Source organism: Argiope bruennichi, chromosome 7 (genome assembly GCF_947563725.1).
Source record: "Argiope bruennichi chromosome 7, qqArgBrue1.1, whole genome shotgun sequence".
Taxonomy (NCBI): Eukaryota; Metazoa; Arthropoda; class Arachnida; order Araneae; family Araneidae; genus Argiope; species Argiope bruennichi.
Window position 1 is genome coordinate 127,463,041 of NC_079157.1, and position 22,600 is coordinate 127,485,640.

A 22,600-nucleotide genomic window follows, 5' to 3' on the forward strand; every position below is an offset into this window, starting at 1 on the left:
CTAATGATTACATTTCGCTGTTCATGGCTGGGGTGTTGCAGAAAGATGAGTAATCATTAAACTTCTAAATTATCTGAGTCCATCCTATTTTTAAATGTGACAATCTCCTACTTCCCTCTTATCCTTTTTTCACCCCCTTATAAAATAAGCAATTTTGAATAAGTGCACAGAGGTTTACTGAATCTGAGAATAAACTCTAAATTATAATTTACTTTAAACAGTAATTTATCTTCATCCTTTTTTCCTATCTTCAAATCAACTCATAATTTTCTAATTACCTCACATTCTTGCTTTATATCGAAAAGATCCATTTTGGGAAATTTTGGTTTGATCTGTAGTTATCCATAATATATTTTCATTTTCTTCTTTGATAATATATACAAATAAATTATACTAAGTTTAACTCTAAAATGAAATAATTTCATAGCTTATAATATAGCATACTTTAACATACTTTTTTTATTAAAAAGGAAAAGGGAAAAGGAGTTTTATGGATGATATATTCAAAGTAAAAAATTCCAAAGGTGATTATTGAGCTTCGTTTAGAGAGATATAATATATCGAATATATTAGTAATCTTGAAAACTTTTATATTCTCTTATGAGATTGTTTACCTTTTCTCAGAAGGCTGAGGTTGGTGTGTGAATGTTGAGAATTACTTCTACTGTAATAAGTTGTATTTTAATTATAAAAATTTGATTTTTAATTATATATGACTGTTTGTAAGAAATGCACTATCTCTTTTTATGCTCTTTCTCATTGTGCTTGTTTTTAATAGCATCTAGTTAGGTGATGAATAATTATTTCATTTAAGTGTTGTAGATTAAATAAAACTGATCTGGTAATTATTAAACACAATTTTTATCTTTTTCTGAAATTGTGTTTATTTATTTAAATATTTCTTTATTCATATCTTACCAAAATTTTTAAAGTATATAATTTTAAATCTGTGAAATAAAATAAAATGTACTTAAATGATTTATGATGCAATGTAAAACAGTGTAAATCATAACTGAAAATATGATAATTGACAGTTATAAGTACAAAAGATTGTACTTCAAAAATTGCACTTTTTCTTCTATTATTGCTATTTGTGACAAATATCCTCTTCCAGCATGTGGTAAAATCTTGATTGTCATCAATGATCAAGTAACACAGGTATGACTTAATAACAACGGATTTACGTTTTTATACCTGATAACTCAAACCACAAATGGTCTTATGCTCTTTTAAATATGATTTTTTGCACTTTAAATGTTAGTTTATAAGACATGAATATAGCAAAATGAAATATTTTTGTATTAAGACGTGTTAACCTTGTATATGTTTTTAAAAACTGAATATTTCATTTAAAAATAAATAGGATAAATTTTGCCACTTCCAAGAAAATATATAAATCCATTTGCATTGAAGTTAGATCAAGATCTCAATGCAAATTATTATTTCTTTGCTATTTTCTGTATAGTATTTCTAAAAAAAATTTATTTTTTAAATGTACCATAATTAATAGTTTTCATATTGATTAATTAACAGTAATATAAATAAAATGATTTTGTTTCTAAAAATCATGCAAAACATTATAAATACTTCGTATATTTATTATTAGGATGAAATAAAATTTGTAAACCTTCAACTGGATGGAATGTAGAAAATCATCCTAATACATTTCTTGTTTTGAAAAAATTTTGATGCTGGTAGTTGCTTGTCAGTAACTTAAATCAAAATCAGGCTGCAGTTAAATGTTGCCTCTTTATCTTTCAGAAGGAACATAATGACACTTTGGCTAAGTTGAACTTTGTTTCGGCTTTAGTAAAGTGTATAATGGAGTTAGCCAAGACCAGAAGTTCTCCTTTGTCATCAGCATTATCCAGTTCCATTTCACCAAATGATGTGAGTATGAGCCAATATTGTTAAAAAATACCAATATTTTTTTATAAATAAAATATTGGCTTGACTTTTAAAAACATTTATATAGTTAATAACATTCAAGGATTATTTTTCAAAAAGTTTTCCTTGATTTCTTTAATTTAGATTCTAAAGGGCGGGGCGACTTTTAACTTATCTAAAAATTTGAATTGAAATTAATTTTAAAAGATTCTACGGATTTGTGTAATGAAAGAAAAAATAAAAATAAATTGTTTACTGTCACTTCTATTCTTTTTTGAGTTGTCTACCAAAATGTCACTTTCAACAATAAGTAAATAAAAGAGATGAATATGTGTGTTAACATTCTATAGACTAGACTATTTGATCTACAGCTATCAGATTTGGAACATTTATATTCTGGGGAATGGGAATGAGCATTTTGGAATGAGTTTTGAAATTTTAATTAGAATGTAGTTAATTAAAAATTAACCGGAAGTTTGACTGAATTAAGCAACATAAGCTGAATTTTGTTGCTTTTCTATTGTAATTTCGAAAAATATTGTTGCTCAAAAATAAATTTTACACCACTTTGAAATTTCAATTTTTTTTTTTACTGTATCATTTTAATAACTGCAATTTCTTCCAAAATGTTGGCTTTTTAAAAAAATTTCCTATACATTTCATTTTTGCTCTGAAAATCAAACCGTTTTCATTGTTTCATCAAATATTTAAACACATGGTTTTCTATCTTTGTAGAAAACTAAAGAAGAAGGATTCTGTATAAAATTGTGTGAAGTTTACCAGATGAATATAAATATGCAGTTACAATGCTACAAACTTTAGATGATAGATGAACCAAACATTTACATTTTTAATAGCTTTTTAATTCACGAAACTGGTCTTCATTAAAAAAGTTTATGTACACAGTGAAGAGAACATATGCAAGACATTTAAAATAATATGGTTTTGATGCCTGACAATTTGGTAGACTCATGAAAATGAAAATCTCTAAATGATTTTACTGGTATTAAATGTAATAAATACCTCATTCGGTCACTAGGTACAACTAATAAATAAATAAAAAATATTTTTATTATTCTGATTTGGTAGTTATGTGGAGAATATTCAGCAGTGTGTCTTTGAAAGTGGCCTTGAACATTAAAGAACTTACCTTAATCATGAATACTTAGTTTGTAGCATTAATTAATTGTTAGCCTGGTGCATTAATTAACCTATTATTAATCAGATGTGGATCCATTTGAATACTTTATTTAAGCTCATGAATTTGAATTAATACTCTTTGATTTTGAATGAAAAATTTGGTTTACAAGCAAAGAATATTGTTAACCTCAAAATCGCCATAACTGATTTATCTTTGATCATTAAGAAAAAGAGAGAAAAGGGCAAAAACTTTTGAATTTGTGTGAGAGTTTTTGAACTTCTCTGCTGTATTGTGTTGTGTCTGACGATTCGGACTTTAAAAAATATTATTCATTCAGATCCCTTTTAATATTCTTTCCAATAAAAATAAAAAAGTTTGTAGTACTATTTGCAATCTATTGAAAAGTTATTTGTACTCAAAATTGTAGGTAAAATAAAATTTACCCTGTGTAGTGATAATAATTATGTTCATTGAGTATTGCTATGTTGTAAAAATGGATATAAGAACCAACATAATTTTATAAATAATTTTATTGTAGTATTTTATATTGACATAGGAAAATAAAAGAAAAGCTTTTTATTCACAAAAAAGAGACTTATTTCTAAAATCACAGAATGACTGTTTGTTTTGGCAATTATTATGTTTCTTCCTTATTTCAATCTTTAATTAATTAATTATTATTATTATAGAGTTCAGATCAGACAATGAGTGAAGGCTGTCGTAAGGCTGTGCAGTTACTTCTATACATGAAAGCCCTGCAACTGATCTCATCAGCATTTCAATTATCTCAACAGCAGGTCAGGAATGGACAACTTCAGCCTTCTACTTCTGTTAGGAATGGTAATTTTATTCATTTTTTCATCCTGTTTTTGTTGATGGATTTCTCATATCTCAAAAAATTGCCTTTCAGTATCTATTGAAAATCGGCCAAATTCATTTTCATTAGATATTATTGACCTTTAGATTACTGATAAGAGGAAATCCCAAATTTTACATTCTAATTCTACATCTGGGACATCTTTCTACTCTTTTTTTTAAATATGCATTTTTATTTAACCTGAGTTATTTAATGTTTCTAAAGATGGAATTTTTAAATCTATTTTTCATTCATTTCCTGATATGCTAACGTTTTTAAATTTTGTGCATTTATATGTTTTTGCTAACAATATACAATATTTTAATATTTTCAATATTAAAATATTGTATTAAATAATTACTCAAAATGATAATTCTTAAATTACCAGTTAATTGATAATTTAGTCTGATTCCATACCAGTTCTAAGTTTTTGGTGTCTGAGCTTTCCAGATTGAATCTTATGTGAGTATGCCATTTATTTTAATACTTGTGGTTTCAAGATTTGATGAAAATAATTAGTCAAACGATTCTGATTATCTCAGAAAACAAACTGTTGTCAAAAGAGAGAGAATTATTTTTGAATAATGAGAGAGTATTTTTTTTTTTATATTCCAACTTGATGATCTATAGCAGTGTGTGTCTATTATTTAAAGGCCTATTTTAAAACTAGCTTTGTAGTGTATATAGTTGAAGAAAGTGGGAACTAACTTGTTTGTATTGACATTTTCATGTTCAAAATGTTAAGAAAAGAGTTATAAGATCCATTAAAATGTTGGTGTAATACCCCTCCCCACACACACCAAAGTTTCTCCCTCTAATACAGTTGAGGTTATTTTGGATTGTTTTTTGAACCGTTTTAAAGATTGTAACCTCTTTGGCGACTGATGAATGAGTGGGGTCAGTGATCATCACTCATTCATTAATATTATTTCATATAAATGTTTAAAATACAGATAGATGCACGTAATCACATCTGCTTAGTAGGGAATGACTTCCAGAATTCATGATATTAATCCATGGTAGGCTGTACTAATTTTAAATTTTGTTTCATGTGAGATTTCTTTACTGCATATACAATTTTTAAAATGTAATTTTTTTATATGCAAATAAAAAAAATTTAAAGTTCTTGTGAATTTTTATTAATTTTATTTAAGGCTTCATAATATACCGTTGCAAACTGTTTATTTTAAAATTTATTTTGTGGCTTATAAAATATATTGAAATCCTTTTGATTTGCTATCTTGAATTTACTATCGGATTTTAATTAAATGCAAATCTTATGTATTTTTATTAATTGCTATTTGAATTTTTCTGCAATTGGATTGAATTTTTTTCCAGTTCTTCAAACAATGAAGGATAATTATCACTATTGTTTGAATATGTGTAAAAGTCTAAATACTCCAGGACTTCTGCAGTCAGTCGGAGTGGACCCGGCTGCATCTGGCCTCACTGCAGACAAGATCTTGTACAAATATGCCATTCAGATGGTGAGCAGATGGTTTTTTCCTTTTAAATATTAAAATTTCTATTTGTTGAATAAATGCATTTTGCTGTTATTTTGCATCTAATTGTGTTTTATTGTATTTTTGTTAAAGGGCAACTTGGTTAATGGGATCTCAGTAAATAAATCAAAATATTCAGAAATTCAAATTACACACTTTGTCTAAAAATAGTCAAGTAAAAGAAAATGTCTACATTTTACCTGAACATAGATTTATATTCAATCCTTAATAAATGGTTGATAACTTATAAACAAATGCTAAATTATCTTTATAAATAAAAGGATAATAATATTAAAATGTTAATAAACAAACAATGTATTGCACTTTATATATACAATAAATAAATAAAATAAAAAATACTTGTTTTGACCTTTAATTCCAAAAATAAATTGATATAGACAAAATTTTAATAGAAAGTTAAGAGACTAGAAAAATTGAAAATAATTATTAGCATATTTATCTGTATTAACTGCTTTTCTTTCAAAACAAATTTCTCATCGTCCCAGTATCTTTAAAATTTAGGTAAATTAATTGTGGAGTTGGTGCTAGGAAATTGAGTATTCATATTGCTTGCCCCATTTTATATTAAACATTTTTTCACAACATTAAACTTGGAAAAATAATTTTATGTATTATGCATTTTTGTTAATAAAAATAATTTCAATTCCTTTTTTTTATTATTAAATTTCTCAATTCTTGATTTAATTAATATGTAAAGCATCTCTTAATGTACCTCTAAATTTATGGCCAAAATTTTCTACTACTTTTAAGAAAAAACAATAAATTTGTAACACAATGCCTGATATCCATCAGATATTGTGTTAAATTTATTTTGTGTCTGTTTTTTTAATATTCTATTTTTTCCCAATAGTGTCAATCTGCTGCAATGCAAGAACTATTTGGAGATGCAAAAGAGGTAAATGCAAATGTTTTCTTTTCCCATGTGCATTCACTTGTTATGTCATTTTAATATTTAGGATCTAGTAAGCGACTGCATGATACTGAATGTTTTTCCTCCTTTTCAGAGCTTTCATCAGTATCAGACAGCTCAAATTCTACTTCATAGTCTTGGACAGCAAGTGAATGATCTAGGTGATAAGGAACTTCTACACAAATGTAAGTATAGTTAAAATGTTTATTAATTGCCTAAAATTTAGGTTGATTATAAAGTTTTAGTAAGAAAGATGCTTCACATGTAAAATATTAAATTAAATGTACTTAAAGACCTTATAAATAACTTCATGTCTTCCATACATTGTTATTTTGATAACTTTTCAATTCTTAATAAGAGCAGAAATTTAAATTTGTTTCATGTATTTTAAAAAAATAATCAGAAGTTGGCTATATTATTTGTAACAATATAAGCTTTATTTTTTAAAAATAACAACTAATTCCAAGTATTTATGTATATTTTTTTAGGATACTTTTATATTTATAATGACCAATCTAATCCTGTCTAAGTCTTGTGGAAAAATTTTAATATCCCAAAGTATTTAGTTTATTTAAAGTGGAAATAGGTCCAAGAAACAGTTTAAAGTAATGTTTAAAATGCAATTATTAAATGCAATGCTTATGATAACAATAACTCTTTAATTTCACTTGAAATATGAAAGTATAAATTTGTTGATTCACAAAGTTTATTTTATTGAGAGAAAGTGTTATATTGTTTGCAAAATTAAGAATGTTAAGTTGGCAAATACAAAATAAATTTTATTTAATTTAGCAACCTTATTTAATCCAAGCAAATTTTCTAGTATCAAGAAAATATATGGATATTAGTGAGAGAATCATTTTTATAATTTTATTTATTATTTTGAAATCGAGTAAACAAAAAATTTGCACAAAGATAAAATTGAATAAGTTCAAGAATATTCTAAATGATGAAGTTTTTTTCATATAATTTTTTTATTTTAAAATTAGTTCTTACAATAACTTAAATTTATTTTTTATACAGGCTGTTACAATTTTACTTCTTAGTTCTTTTAGCCACCTTGAGAGCTAAGAAATACCATAAATGGCCTTGGTTAGATTCATAATTTTATTACTTTTTTTAATCTAAGCTTGATGACCAATTTCGAATGCTACTGTTTATGACATAATTTCATTTTTCTTCTGAATTTTAAAATTATTTGTATATGGCTATGTAAAAGTGGTTCGTGATTTTTTTACAATCTTTTTTTAGATCGAGATGCTGTGCAGAAGAGATTGGAAATTCTCACTAACAACTGCTCTGTGTATGCGTATCATACAACTTGAAGAGGAAAGATATGAAGTGAAAAACTTTCTTAAAAGTTGTGGGAAACTTCCCTCAGTTATCTTCTCCATTTTTTTTTTTTAATAATAAACTGTACACAAACACACAAAATTAAAAAAAAAAATAGATTTTAGTGTCAATACATAGAGAAATATGTACTCCTATTGCTCTGCATTATTTTGAATCTATGAACAACATTTATAATCCATGCTGCTATTTAAATCCTGTAAACTTTTATCTTGTAATAATACAGTTTCTTTTACTTTCAAATTGTGGAGGGGGAAAATGCTGGTCTATTTTTCTCAATTATATTGTGCTTATTATACTTAGATATTCCATGTAGAAAATATAACCATATACCAAGATGTACTGTTTCCCCCTCTCTCTGGGCAAGCTATAATTTGCTAAAAAAAGTGTTCCTTACTGAAGAGAGTTGGGGAAGCAACGTGAAAAAGATGTTGAAGTCTAGTCTTCTGAACAGGTCATGTGTAACAGTTTTGTGTATTAAATATTGTATTTTTGTATGAACCTTAAGTTTATCGAATTCAGAAAATGTAGCATCAGTTTTATCTTAATTCGGTAAACTCTCAGTGTGAGCAACAGAACCTGAAATGTGTCTCATTTTTATTGAAAATTTTATTTTCCATCACATGTATCAATGCCCTGAGCTGCGCTTTAGAAAAGGATAATTTTTTAATCTGTGAAAGGAGTTGGTGAAATCAATATTAATTGCCATGATTTTTATTATATATATTCAGAGATAGCTGTTCGTATATTATTAGTTTTAGGATTGATATAGTTCAGAAAAAAATCAGGGAAACGTCAATAAAGAAAAATGTGCTGTTTTATGAAAATGTGATATTGTGAATTTTCGTCATACTGAGTGAATGAAACTATATTGAACCCTGTGGAGTATATAAGTGTTTATATTGCACAATCATCATAGCAATATCATTTTTACTTTAACAGGTTTCTTGCAGTTATTTTTTTCTCCCTAAAACTAATTGAGAGATAATGAGAAAAACAAATATCATGATTTATATTTCTTTTTGACTTAAATGCAAGCATATCAAAACTGAAAATTTGCAGAATATGGATTTCTATTGAAAATATGTTTAATATGAATTTCTTGTAATAGTAAGAAAGCCAGCCCTGTTATGAAAACAATCAGTTAATGAATATAACTATAACTGCAAAGATGTTATCATTAAATATCTTATCAGTATAATAAGCAAAGGGCAAAAAAATAAATAAAAATAAATAAATAAATAAATCTAGTTAAAAAATAATAAAGTTATTGTGGAGTGATGTGCATGTATATTTTTGGCTCTATTAAATAAAACTGTATAACAAAAGAAATTGAATTATGCTCCTTATAAATTAGTTTTTCTACTACATCTCATTTATTTTAATGAGCCAGTATGAATTCAAAAGCATTTCCATAATTGTAATGCATAAGGAATTTTTATGATTTATATATTAAAAGAAGAGAGGTAGAATTGTTAATTATAATTTTCACTTGTAATCGCATAGCTCATTTAATACCAAGTGATTATGCATAATTGATACTTTATTTCTTCATATAAAAAGTTTTCAAAGTTAATTTCAGGTTTTGTTACTCTATGCACACAAGTAATGGTAAATTTATAGTGAGTGACCAACTATAATGTTACCATTTCTCAATTTTTTAGCATAAACATGGTTTGCCGTTATTTTTAGTTTCCTTGTAGGGAATTGTTATTTTGTCTTCAGTTGCGAACAAAAGAATTCTTTTTATATTCTAGTAAAATAATATTTTACTGAAACTTTAATTACTTAAAACAAAACCAAAGAAACTCCTTTTTTAAAAAATTTTGTGTTTTTATCGCCTGTTATTTAGCCATTGCAGAAACAAGTGTACATATTCTAACTGCTGGAAGCTTCATTTGAAAATCAACTTTATCTCGTAATTGACTCTTTCCTTTCCAGGAAAGTGTGTGGACTCTTAATAACTATCATTCCTTACGATTTGTTGTGTACATAGTTATTTATTTGAATGACAGTAAGAAAAAAAACTATTTATTTTTGGTATGCTGTGATGAATGTTAGTGGTATGAGCGTCAGTATGAGATTCTTATTATTCATTCATCATAGGTGAGTACAAAAATCTAGCTTCAATCCCTGTTTGGAAGAAACAGAAAGTATCCTCATCATTCATTTTGTAAGCATGGTCAATTTACTTATTGTATTCAGCTCGTTTGTATCCACACACAAAAAAATATTATGTTATCTGACACACTTAATGAATTTCTCATATGCAATGTTGACCTCATCTATATAATGATAATAACTGTTTCTGTACATTTTTGTGATTTGCCTGAAATAGATGAACCATGTTTAATACTATATTATCATGTTCCAGATATTTGATTCAGCATGATATTTTTGTATGTATTAAAAAAAAGTGTAAAAAAAAAAAAGAAAATACTTTGAATTTGAAATGTTTTTAGTGATGTAACCTGTATTATCTTTGATTGTGTATTTTCATTTTGACGAAGCTGCTTTTAAGTCTGATTCTATTGTTAATGGTGTGTAGCTATGTGAGAAAACCAGAGGAAAGGTGTATTTCAATAAAAATGTTCCATTCATTTAAAGCATGTATATATCCACAACATTAAAAATGAACTAGTTTAAACCGTACATTAATAGCAATCAGTTGTTTATTTTGGTGTTAATACAAAAACAGTAGACATATAGATGTTGCAACAGTTTGAAAGAAAGTACCTGTTAAACAATGAGATGATGTTCTTGCTTGTTTAAACTGTCTGCTCTTTATTTTAAGTGGGGCAATATGTGGAATATTTTCAAAAGATGACATTTATAGTCCACATTGCTTTCTTCCTTGGATCTACTACAAAGTTCTATTCTTTTAAGATTCCCTTTCCTACAGTGGGAATAATTTTTCTACACCAAAAACAACATATTCTGCAAGCAGTTTAAAAAGGGTTGCAGTCAAGCCTAAACTTGTAAATATTCTAACGCTGAATTGTACATACCCTTTCTATAAGATATTAGGAGATTTGAGATTGCCACCATAAAAGGTAGCCTTAAGAAGATAGTTAAAAATCAGTAAGTTTTTGTATGTCAAAAAAATATAGTTCTACACGCACTCTATCAGAGTTAAGAAGGAATCAGTTAGGAAAGATACTTTTCTTCTATATGTATGCTGAAATTTTTTAATTCTGTATTGTCAGTTGTTTCTAAAGCTTTGAATTTGATTTCTGTTTATGTATAATAATCATTTCTGAAAAAGTATTTGTACCTAATCATTTGGAAAGAAAGCAGATTTATTTTGTGCTTCCTTGAAGTTTGGATTTTAATATAATTTTAGGCACAGTTCTTGTGGAGTATTGCTGCCTCTTTTAGTTTTGCTCTTTCTGAAAAGATCAGAAAGCAGATCTCCAAACTATAAAAAGGCATTAATTTTTAAAATTTTCACATGCACAAAAATTGAAATTAGATTTTTACCCTGTGTCTCAAAAGTAAGTTACATTTATTTAGTGAACCCGACATTTAAAAGCCTGAAATTGGTACTTCAAAATCGATTTATTTCGCAAAACATCATAATGTATTTTTTAATACTAATAATAGATTTGAAATCTTTTGGGATAAAATAAAGCACATATTGAGATTTTTTTGATAAAATTTTTGCAAAAAGATTTGTAAATAATACTTAATAATTTTAAAGTGTCCGATTTTAGAAAAATCGGTATTTACTTGTGGATTAACTTATATGTTGTGCATTAGGGAATCTGTTTATTGATGTAATTATAAAAGATACCTATTTTATTTTATAAGGATTTTTTTTTTTTTTTTTTCAGTAACTGTCAGTCTTTCTAACGTCTTTTTGAACCAATCCTTTTGAAGTTGAATGTTTTGCTATCAACAAAATTCTCAACTGAATATATTGAAACAGAATTTTTTGATTCTATTGTTTGTATTTGTATCTTTATATACACAGTTGTAAATTCTGAAACAAAGTGACCTTTTTCAGAGTATGAAAATATAGTGTTGTGTTTGCTTAAATAATAAATTGGCATATACTATGATAGTTTAAAATTTATGCTTTTTAAAATTAAAAAAGAGCCACTAAAAAATCTACTATTTTATTTTTTAGGAAACAAATAATTAATATTTTAAACTTTCATTTCAGTGCTGCAGAATTTTAATATCATTAAAATTCAGCAGTGTTTGAAAAAATTCTTTGCTTTATAGTTCAGCATTGAAACAAAAAAACTTATTTTAGTAAGTCCAATTATTTAAACACCCATAAGAAAAATAAAAAAAGTAGTTATTATTAATAATTGTGCAGTTTTGAATTTAATTATTTTAATTTGAATGTTATCGTATTTGCCAATATTCGCTTCTATTTTTCTTTTCTATTGATATTTATTCTAATGTGTGTCAAGTGCTGAAACTGTGAAGTCTACTTTGATTAGTTGGTATAACAGTGATCTCTTACCTTTGCTTTCTTTTCATCAGTTGTAAGCATTCAAAGTATTCGATATGAGCTCATTTTTATTCAGCTCTTCAGCTGCCAAATTTTTCTTCCTAGGAAGAAATTCCTTTGATTTTTGTAAATTATGTGTTAAATGGAATGCAGGAATTCATTAACTGATAAAATTAAGATTTTGTTTTGTAATCATTGTTAATTAAATTGCATTTTATTTTATTTTTGCGTTATTGGAATAACATTTGCAATATTGTTATTAATATTATCATTATAAATGAGGAATATTTTCTTCAAAGGCCTATCTTGAAAACCAACTTTTAGCAGCAAAAAAGAAATGTCAGTTCATGAATTTCTCTTCTAATTTGATACTATAATAAATTCAAGGTTTTTTTTTGTTTATTATTTTTTTAATTTTTTTTCATCTTTTATCACACTCCGTTTTCTTATCCATTTGCTGTGTTGATTGAAAGATTTTTATCCTTATCATGCTATATTTGAAAGTATATGTATAAGTTAAGAAGCAGTTTTAACGTAAAACACATTTTTTGTTCATGAATCTATCCATTTTATATCTAATAACCTTTCATTTTGAAGAAAAAGTGAGTCATAGCTGGAAGTGAAGTTTTATCGTTGTATTTGTTCATTTTTCTCCTTTTGTGTGATAAGCTGCATTCGTTTCTTTCTCCCTCTATCATCAGCCTGTTTTGTGTTCATCACGATTCTAACTTAAAAAGCCCTGCGCATGCGTGAAGTGTCATTTTAATTCTGTATAAGTGAACTGTATATATTTTTCGTCTAGTGATAGGTTCAGTGTCTGATTAGATATCCCCAGTGTAGGGTGCACAATTATGAGTTGGCTGTTGTATATTTTTCCTTTTGTGTGTATGTGCGAATGTATATGACATTTTGTAATAAAAGTATTCTTAGTGCGTGAGACGTTATTATTTCTTATTTATTGCATCGCTGTCACAGTACAGAAATTCATAATTCACACTATCCAAAGACCTTGAAAACCGCAGAGGGATTTGCATTACACACCGAGTGATGCCATTTTTATTTTACGTAATTGAGATTTTCTACTCGGTTGGAGGTTCCCGAAAAAAAATATTTTTGTTCTTATGCCTGCGTCGGTCTGTCTTAAACTCAGGAGCGCAACAAGGCAATCGGTTGGGGAATATTTAAATTTTTCACAGTGTACAAATTCTATTCTGATGGGGCAATTGCTATTTTTAAACGAGGGATGCTGAACATGTTTGCTGCTGACTCATTTCTATCTTGCACGTCTTTTTGAAATAGAAACTGGTCGGAGGGCCAGGTTGTGGTTGTGGTTGTGGTATCGATGTGCTCAAAGAAAGCAGGTTTTCCCACAACTTCATAATATATCAGGCTCCTTGTAAGAGTTTGCATTCCCGAATTTATCATTGGACTAGGTGCCAAGATAATGAAATAGGTATGTGATGTAAATTGCTTCAATTTGGGGCTATATAGTATAACCATCCGCTTTTGCCGACAGCTTGTTCGCTGGTTGTTAAACTAATCAATACGATGTAAATAACAATTTAAAATTGCTATTTTGTTATCGCCCTGTTATATTATTTTTTTTAAGTAAATATTCCGCTATATTTGTGCTGTGATTGGTAGATAACGAATCACCTGACCCATGATATCTGAGGTTTGTTTTACCAGTATTGTTTGAAATATTTAATAAAAATTTTTATTACATATTAGTATTTACTTATATTGCACTTGATGAAGAAATAGTGACCAAAAAGAAAAAGTAAAACTTTTATTAACAGCAAATAAGTTTTAAATACTATTTGTTAATTCTACTTTTAGACACATAGTTTGTGTCAGCACTAATGAATAACCTTGCAATTTGATTATCTTTTTCGAGTGATGGGAATAATTCTTCATCACACATTGTTTCATTTTTTTTCCTTCAGCTGCAATTGTCTGAATACGTAAGCAATACACGTGTTAACCTGGCATTTTTTTTGTTGCGTCCAGTGATATCAGATAAAGGGGGAGGATGAGAAGAAAGACAGAGCCAGTTTCTCACAAATTGAAAAGAAAAGCTGATCATGAAGCTGCGAATAGGAAAAATTGACTCAGTATTTAGATATTGGAGATATGAGCAAAGAATCGCCAATGAATGTCGTCATCATGGAAAGATTAAGCTTCCAACGTTGAGCGAATGGCCAGTGGAGTTTGAAACTTGCTAATTGGAACTGACGAAATAAGCATTCATTTTCGTCAGAATATACGAATGAACTTGATGCCTTTTGCCACATTTAATGCAACTAATGCTGATATGAAAGGTAGGGGCCCATACTACATGAGAATTAATGGAGAATTTAAAAAGGAACAACCATGTTTTTGCAAATTAAAAACATGAAGTCTCAATTTGGATTGCCGGTAAAATATTTGTCTTAGCGATTTCTGGCTAGTGTTTCTTGTAATATAAAAAAGGTTGCCGCACTCAAATCATTCAAGCGTGTTTGGAAAATAGTAAGTTTCGCCATTTTTTAATATTCAAAAATTGTAGAAAAAATATAAGAGCTTCCTCTGCCTTCAGTACTTTTGTCAAATGGCTTACTGCAAATTGGTAACAATCAAATTGAATAATTTGTGATTGATCATGTCTTGAAGACGGTAAATTTGATTGACGATTTTTACCTTAATACTATAACTGTGGGAGAGATAGCTACACGTGTTGTTCTGGCAAAAAAAAAGTTTCGATGGATGAATAATTTTATCTTAAACAAATTGCCTGGTGATGCAGTTAAGTGTATTTCAGTTGATTCAGCAGAATCTTTAGGAGGTGACGAAACTGATTAAAAAAATATATATTCGTATTATACCGAAGAATTAGACTGTAAGTAAAAGAAAGTTAGCCTGTATGCAGCATGTTAAGAAATTTGTGCATGAGTGATGGGCTTTACAGTGGCTCTCGATTTGTGGTGAAAAAGATTAGACTCTGCATGTTGAGGTGTTGACGGATCTCAACAAAAGAACAACTGTTCATATATCACGTATTACCACTGATTTAAAAAAAATGATACACATAAAACATTGTATTGAAAAGATTGCAATTTTCAGTGAGACTAACTTTCGTCATGATTATCAATAAATCACAAAGTCAGAGTTTACAAAGTTGGTTGAAATATTTTCATATGGTCAATCGTATGTAGCATTGCCAAGAGCGAAATTCGAATTCAGGCAAAACTAGGCTACATTAACAATGTAATTTTTTAAAGATGCTCTTAGTAAAAATTAAGCAACATGAAAAATGATATTAGCAAATATATTTTCAGTTTTAAAAAGGGTTTTATTAATATTTTTTTAATTTCATGTTTTAATTTTTCATTCCTGCCGAAAAAGTTAAAATTATGATGAGATTTCATCTGCATTTTAACTATTGCTAAAATACTTTTTTTTAATTTGGAAATGAGCTTTTTTGGTCATGATTTTTTTAAAACAGCTTCCATTTACTTTTGTTTGGAGGGAGGGAATCAATCTCTCAGGAAGCTTACTAATCTGAGGGCATGCATGATTCGCGGACAACATCTTATATAATATGGGAACTATGGCGTATCCACAGGAATTTTAATTTGTAAATATAATTTTGTGGCATTCCACTTCTGAAAATTGAGAGGTGATGGCCAAGCAATAACAAATTCGAGTAGGTTGATATTTGAGAATTTAATGAGTAACAATATAGTTACGTTAATAATAATGCTTAAATTGTAATGAACAAACTGAAGATGACAAATTTACAGGATGAGAAAAGTTCGTCTTTTAAACAACACATCATAATAGTTCGTCTTCATAACACTCCGTCTTGGCGTCAATTGTCTGCAACTCTCGTTTCCTCCGCCAGAGGCACTGGTGAATGGTGGGAAGTGATTGTACGTCTTCCAGCTTTCGTCTTGAATCTTGGAAGATCTGCTGTTTCGCATGCTTCCTTAGTTCATCTCTTTGAAATTCAGCTTCGACCATTTCTTTGAGCTTGTCCAGGCTTCCGACATTCATCTTCGAACCAAAAAGAATTCAATAGGTGTGGTGTCTATGCTTCATTGATAGGTGGAATTTATCGTTTGCTGTAGTCCATTTGTGAACCACTTGTTTGGATTTTACAGGGATAATTTTGATATGATGATCTAGTGCATCCGTTCAATCTGCACCTTTGCTCTTGGACGACCAATTGTGATTAAATAATGTTTTATTTTTTCTTTGGCAGAATAATCGACAAAATCACCAAAGGTTAAAAGCTGTACTTCTATCGGAGATTATTTGGGAAGGGCTTCCAAACACAGCCTTTTGGATTTCCAACTTTGCTATTACCTCAGCTGATGTTGTGCTTTTATAGGATAGATCCATACAAACTTAGTAAATGCGTCGATGATTGCCAAAACCTGTTTATAATTTTTACGCGTATTCTCCGAAGGTCCGGGATGACCAATATGATAGCTATGTAACGGCGTGTCTTCTTTATGTAACGGGTACAGAAGACACTCCTTCTTTCCTCTTTTCTGATTTATCAGGATACAATTGGATATGCTATTCTCTATTTTCTGTCCAAGTTTAGGAATTTAATAATAGTCTTGAAGGTGTTTCTCGGTGTATTTAAATCCAATATGCCCTCTTTCATGCGCATTTCTTATCATTTTGGTTTGCAAACTGTCAGATACAACTACTAATTCTTTACCCTCAGCAAATTTATATAAAATTCCGTTTCGATTGCAGTAGTCTTCGTAAGCAGAAATTTTTAATAATTATTTTATTGCATTTATATCATTGTCATTATCTTGGGCTAATTTTAATCTTGGAAAGATGTTATCAAATGAGATACAAAATACGTTTAGGGGAGATTTACTTAGGGCATCAACATGAGCCCTCCGCGTATCAGAACATATTTGAATTCTTCCAGCAATAAAGCCCAACGTGCTACAAATCTCTCTTTTTCTTAGTTTTTTCGAGCGCGGATGAGCGTTACTATTTTGAATGGAATTCCCAATAGGTACACACGGAATTTCTTTATTGCCTCAATAATGGCAAGAGCCTCAAGTTCATAGCTAGAATTTTTCTTTTCGCCATCTGATGTCTTCTTATGCTAGCTAATTTCTCATTTTTATTAAGAGTGCTCTTGGATATTGAAAGAAATCGATGTTTTCCGGACTACAGTTTTTTTTTTTTTCAACAAAAACTATTTTTATCCTCAAATATTGTAAGATCAAATGTTTTGAAATATAATAGCTTATTTTTTTAGTCCATTTAGAGAATTTTAATAGGAAAATATCTGTCGAATGATTAAATATTGTAGGGGTAATTCCGCCGCAATATGACAATTGCTGCGTGGTATTTATTATCCTATATGAAAATAAGTGCGCGGTATTAGCTTTTACCTAATTAATTATTTTTATTGATGGCTCTAAGTTATGCACAAAACATTATTAAGGGGTCCTGGAGACGTTCTCAACAGAAAGCTGTTTCGCAGAAAGACCGAAAAGGAAAGGAGAAAAAAAATTTGACCCCCCCCCCCTCCCTTCTATGCGACAAATTTCTACAATTTTATGTTTCGGAAAATCAGCTTAGGAGGAAGATGGTATTCTCAGTTTTCGAAGAACAAGAACTCGCCCAGAAGTTAGCCAAGCTATTCTGTGGGCATTCGAAAGTTGGTGCGCAATTTTACTGAACTCAATCAACAACAACTAATTAAAAGAAAGAAAGAAAATTACAGTTTTTCGGATTGAATTAGCTGACGTTATTTCTGAAGAGCGCTCTGCCCGTATCATTGGGGGGGGGGGGGGGGAGAAAAGAAAAACCGACCAGCACAAACCGTATCGATGAATTTAACTATAAGAGGAAGTCAAGAACTATTTTAAAAATTTGCAAACGATTTTTTAAAAGTGCGAATTAATCGAAAGAAACCGAATAACAACGGTGCAAAAGCCTGCAGGCAAAAATGGAAGAAGCAGATTTGCGTCTTAGTACCATGGGAAAGTGTGCATAATGCCACAGTGGTTTTGCTTTCAAAGCCGAAGGAATCTAAGCTTTGAAAATTACAAAAATAGTAATGAGTTTATCTATTTAATTTGTTCTGGTGGAGCTCTTGAAAAATGTTGTGGATGTGAAAACTGTAGATTTAATCATGTTATTTTAAATTCTTTAATAACGCTCATACTTTCGAATTATTATTTGCGTTATTATTCATTTCAATAATTTGTTCCTTATTTTAGTAAAATATGGGAATTTTAGATAAAATCGGATTAATATTTACAGTTATTTTTATTAGAGTACATGAGAAATTGCTTTTACTCCTAATTCATAGAATTTTAGATCAAAGCCCCATGCGCTGGTTGCAGGTTTTATTAAGGCAAGTACTGTGCACTTTTAGCAGACGACTTGCTCATGGGTTTTTACTTGAAGATGTGCGTTTTTCCTTCTGTACATGTGTGGCTTCTTTCATTTCTGCAGCGTTTGGTATGTTCAAAGTTTCTTAGCTATTGATATTTATCTTCCTATTACGGATATTTTTCTGCATCTATTTTTTTTGTGAATTTGAAGATCAATGTGATCTTTATTATTTTTATATGCGTTATGCGTATATTGATTTTTTCTGTTGTGTACTAATTTTCTGAGGCCTTCAACTTCGCAGGATTTTTCGATGATGAAGTCGATTTTAAAATGTAAAACTAACATAAATAAAGAAAATCCCGTTTTAAATCCTTGTCTGTAGGTAATCCTTGATAAAGTCTCCAGGTCAGATTGAATTTGTATGTAAACAGTGTGGGATACAGTGACAAAGACTGTTATCCCCTAGGTGCTGAAAGGTTATAGTTAGTGGATCTCAAAATGTTCGAGGGCTTGAATAAAGATGCTTACTTGCGACAGCTTGAGACAAAAGAAATATTCGGCTGTTCGATGTTAAGTTTTTTCTAGGGCGCATCTCTGTAGATTGTATATTTTGAACATTTTAACAAATGTTATTGTCTACGTTGAATTTGATGCACAGGGGATTTACCAGAAAGGTTGAATCTGTAAGTGAATCTGGAGTTATGATCTTTTTGCAAATAACACGTGCAGTGAGTCTTATCTTGAACCCTGCTTCTGCATTTAGTGAAGATAATGACATCCGAAAAGTTTCCAATTAAAGCTCGATATCTGTTCCAATTATAATTGTCTGAGACTAGTTGGGTGAGTTTCTTTCTCAGATTAGAGATTATATCTTCGGGAGAAATCCAGTCTATGAGGGACGAGTATTCTGTAAATGCCTAAGCAAGAATGCCTGCTTTTTCGTTCCATAAAATACCAAAGTGACCAAATACCCATAAAAACGAAATTTTTTGGTTCAGATTTTTTCTTATGTGAATTTTTGAAGCGTGACTGAATACTTTTGGGCAAATAGGAAAGTGATATTTTTGAGTGCTAAAGGATCAGGACATCCTTATCTGGGACAGTCATCTCAATCAAAGCGTAACAAATAGCCAAAACTTTAGCTGTAAAAATGGTTGGTGGCATGGATGAGATAAATGAATTTCTGGATACTGGGAATACCAGCCATTCAGATCGAGCCGTCAGTGGCTATGAAGAATGATGAAAAGTGTTTTAGACGTTTTCAGTGAAGTTTGCTGGAATGACGGAAGCTGGGAATTCTCTGTTTTGGAAACTAAATTCATTCAAAAAGATTTCACAAAGATCGGGAGAAAGTTGGTATTTTAATTAGATGCTCCAGAGAGCAAGTAAGATTTTGAAATGCAACTTGGAGAGATTTTTCAAATTTTTCAATTAATTGGATATTTAGTTCATCAGAACTGTTGATTAAAGTTGAAAAAGAAGAATTAGCAAATTGTTTGTTAGATGCCTAGCAAATTTAATTGATAGGCGTTTAATTTCTTTTTAGAATGCATTACTCTCTCAGAGAGTTTTACTAGGCTGGTGTTGGGAGTCCAGTTAGGTACTCCAAGTGCTATTCTCAAGGCCATTGTTTGAACTGTGTTACAGGATTGGAAGTCTGCTTCAGAGAATTAACTGATGATGGGACAACTGCAATGCTGTTGTTTAAGATTGTAATTAAGGTGTTGTTTGTTTGTTCCTAAAGCACGTCTTTTGGAACCTAAAATTTTCAGAAATATTTTTTTAAATGCCTAATTACTAAGACATTTTAGAAATCTGGCATTTTGATTAGTTTTAGCAAACGAAATTCCAAGAAATTTGATCGATTCAGTCCAAATAAGTGGAATTCCGTCACAGGTTATGTACGAAAGAAAGGTTGAGAAGTTTTTTAAAGATCCATAATATCACTTTTTTCAGCGCACATGGAAATTTTAAAAGAAAAGCGCCATTTATAAATGCCATCCATTGTATTTTGTAATTTAGTAATCGTCTGCAAAAACAGAACATTCAACATTCGTGTCTAAAGACTCAAAAAATCATTCATGAAAATGGCAAAGAACCGGTGAAAGAACACCGCTTTGAAAAGGAATTATATCTGAAATCGCATCTTGCCATCTAATATGTAACGTTTGTTCTTGAAAAAAGTTGTGAGTTCATTTAGCGATGTTGCCTGTGATGCCAAGCTGGAGACATTTATAAGTCAAATCATCAATAGGAACTGTATCATAGGAGCTTTTAAGATCAAGTCTGACCACAATAAAACATTTTTTGTTCTTTGCTTTTATGTCCTTAGAAATTGCTGAATAAATTTTGTACGTACCTATTTGGCTATCTCTGAATGGTATAAAACCGTAATGATTTTTTTTTAACTACAAGTTGTGTACTGAGTAATTCGTTGGGCTGATGCGTTCCAATATTTTGCAAAAATCTGAAGTAAGAGCTATTGGTCTATAAGAGGTGCCTTCCTTCCTATTTCCTTGGTTTTAGAATTGGAAAAGTGACAACATGCTTCCAATCCTTTGGCAGTAAGGGAAAATTTAATTGTTGTTGAAATATATCAAATTTTGTAGAAAAATGTACCGTCAATCAAATTGTTGTCAGTTGTGTATTCAACCAAGCTGCTGAGATTTTATCTTCACTTGCTGTGGAATTCTTTGTTTCTTGAATAGTTTGAATTCTCAAATTTTTATACTATTATTTTAAAAAATTCATTATCATTGCTATAGTCCATAGGAATACGTTTAAGTTGATAATTGTGCGTTGCAAAATATTTTACAAAAAGTTTACTCGAATTTTAGAACTGCTTATGCATCTATTGTCAAAGATGGTGCCGTTGTTCGTAACGTATTGCTTACGCCGCTCTGCGCGCTCCCACGACCCGTACATTTTTGAACGTTTGAGAAGCATGCTTGGCAAGCAATAGGGTACATATATGCACATTTTTAATTTGCATTGGTATTATATTTACATAAAGTATTTCTAAATATTACTATATATTGTTACAAACCTGTAATTTTGCTTCTCAGTACGACTAGTGTCATCGTAAGAAAGACAAGATGTACGATCTGTCCTGTGCGTGCTGAACGTCAATGAATTCAGAGTTTGGCGACCATTTGGCGACAAAATGGATCATACTGGAAAGTTCGAGAAGTTTCACGATCCATCCAGTAAGAACCGAGATACACCCAGAGACGTCCTGATTGGTCTGGAAGATTCTAGACCCGCCCCCGGCAACTATAAAAGACAGGAACTCTCAAGCTGCGAAGAAGATGGTGTAAGTGAAGACGTGTGAGAAGTAGCGAGTCGGCAGCTAAAGCGAGAAGGTCAGCCGTTGGAGAGACGGTAGAGCGAAGCTCCCAGGAACCCCTCTCCTGCTTTATTCTGTCTATTCGCTTCGTGTGCTGCTGTCTACTGAAGTGTGCTACTGTGTTCGTCTCTACTGGATGATGTACATAGTTGCCGTCTGTGTACTTGTCATCTTTGTGCTGTCCTGTCTTCGTGTAAATAAACGTCGTTGTTTTTTTCTACTGCCACCTGCTGATTGAGCGTTCTCCACACCATATCACTTCCACTATCCAAACGAACCCGGAAATTTCGTAACAATATTTTACACATGTATTTATTATATAATTTTTTTAAACATTTTAACTATTATTTATTTCACAGACTTGAATATTGCTTTAGAGTTTAATATTTGGTAAGACATATTCCCTTGTGCAGTGGTGTTCGGCACGATTTGCAGCAATATCTTGTTTTAAGACATCACGAGGACCGCTCGCGAGTTTTCTCGTGTTGCGTGTCCCGTCTGTTATTGCTTCATACATAACAAAGTTATGATAATTTAAGAACGTACAAGTCTAACCAAAAACGAGCTGTTCCAGGCGTATGTCTCACAGATTTCTTTGCGGTCCTTACTGTGTTAAATATTTGCCTCTGGTTGGTTATGCATCTATTTAGGCGAAAAAACATGAAAAAGGGATATCTCGTGACCAGTACGCAATGCGTTAACATCGGAATTAGTATAGCTGGATAATTTATTAAAAATGAAAAAAATATATTATAGGATTGCGAC

General features: G+C 30.1%; 1 protein-coding gene across 4 annotated transcripts in view; it reads left to right on the forward strand.

Annotated features, from left to right (window-relative positions):
- Positions 1-13,066, forward strand: part of LOC129974886 (serine/threonine-protein kinase unc-51-like) — a 103,004-nt gene extending 89,938 nt beyond the window's left edge. For all 4 annotated transcript variants that reach the window (XM_056087660.1, XM_056087663.1, XM_056087662.1 and 1 more), the window contains 6 exons: positions 1,762-1,890; positions 3,718-3,868; positions 5,223-5,371; positions 6,258-6,302; positions 6,412-6,502; positions 7,569-13,066. In XM_056087660.1, the coding sequence (XP_055943635.1) occupies positions 1,762-1,890; positions 3,718-3,868; positions 5,223-5,371; positions 6,258-6,302; positions 6,412-6,502; positions 7,569-7,642 (639 nt within the window). In that variant the 3' untranslated portion in view covers positions 7,643-13,066. The remainder of the gene's footprint in view (positions 1-1,761; positions 1,891-3,717; positions 3,869-5,222; positions 5,372-6,257; positions 6,303-6,411; positions 6,503-7,568) is intronic.
- Positions 13,067-22,600: the final 9,534 nt, after the last annotated feature.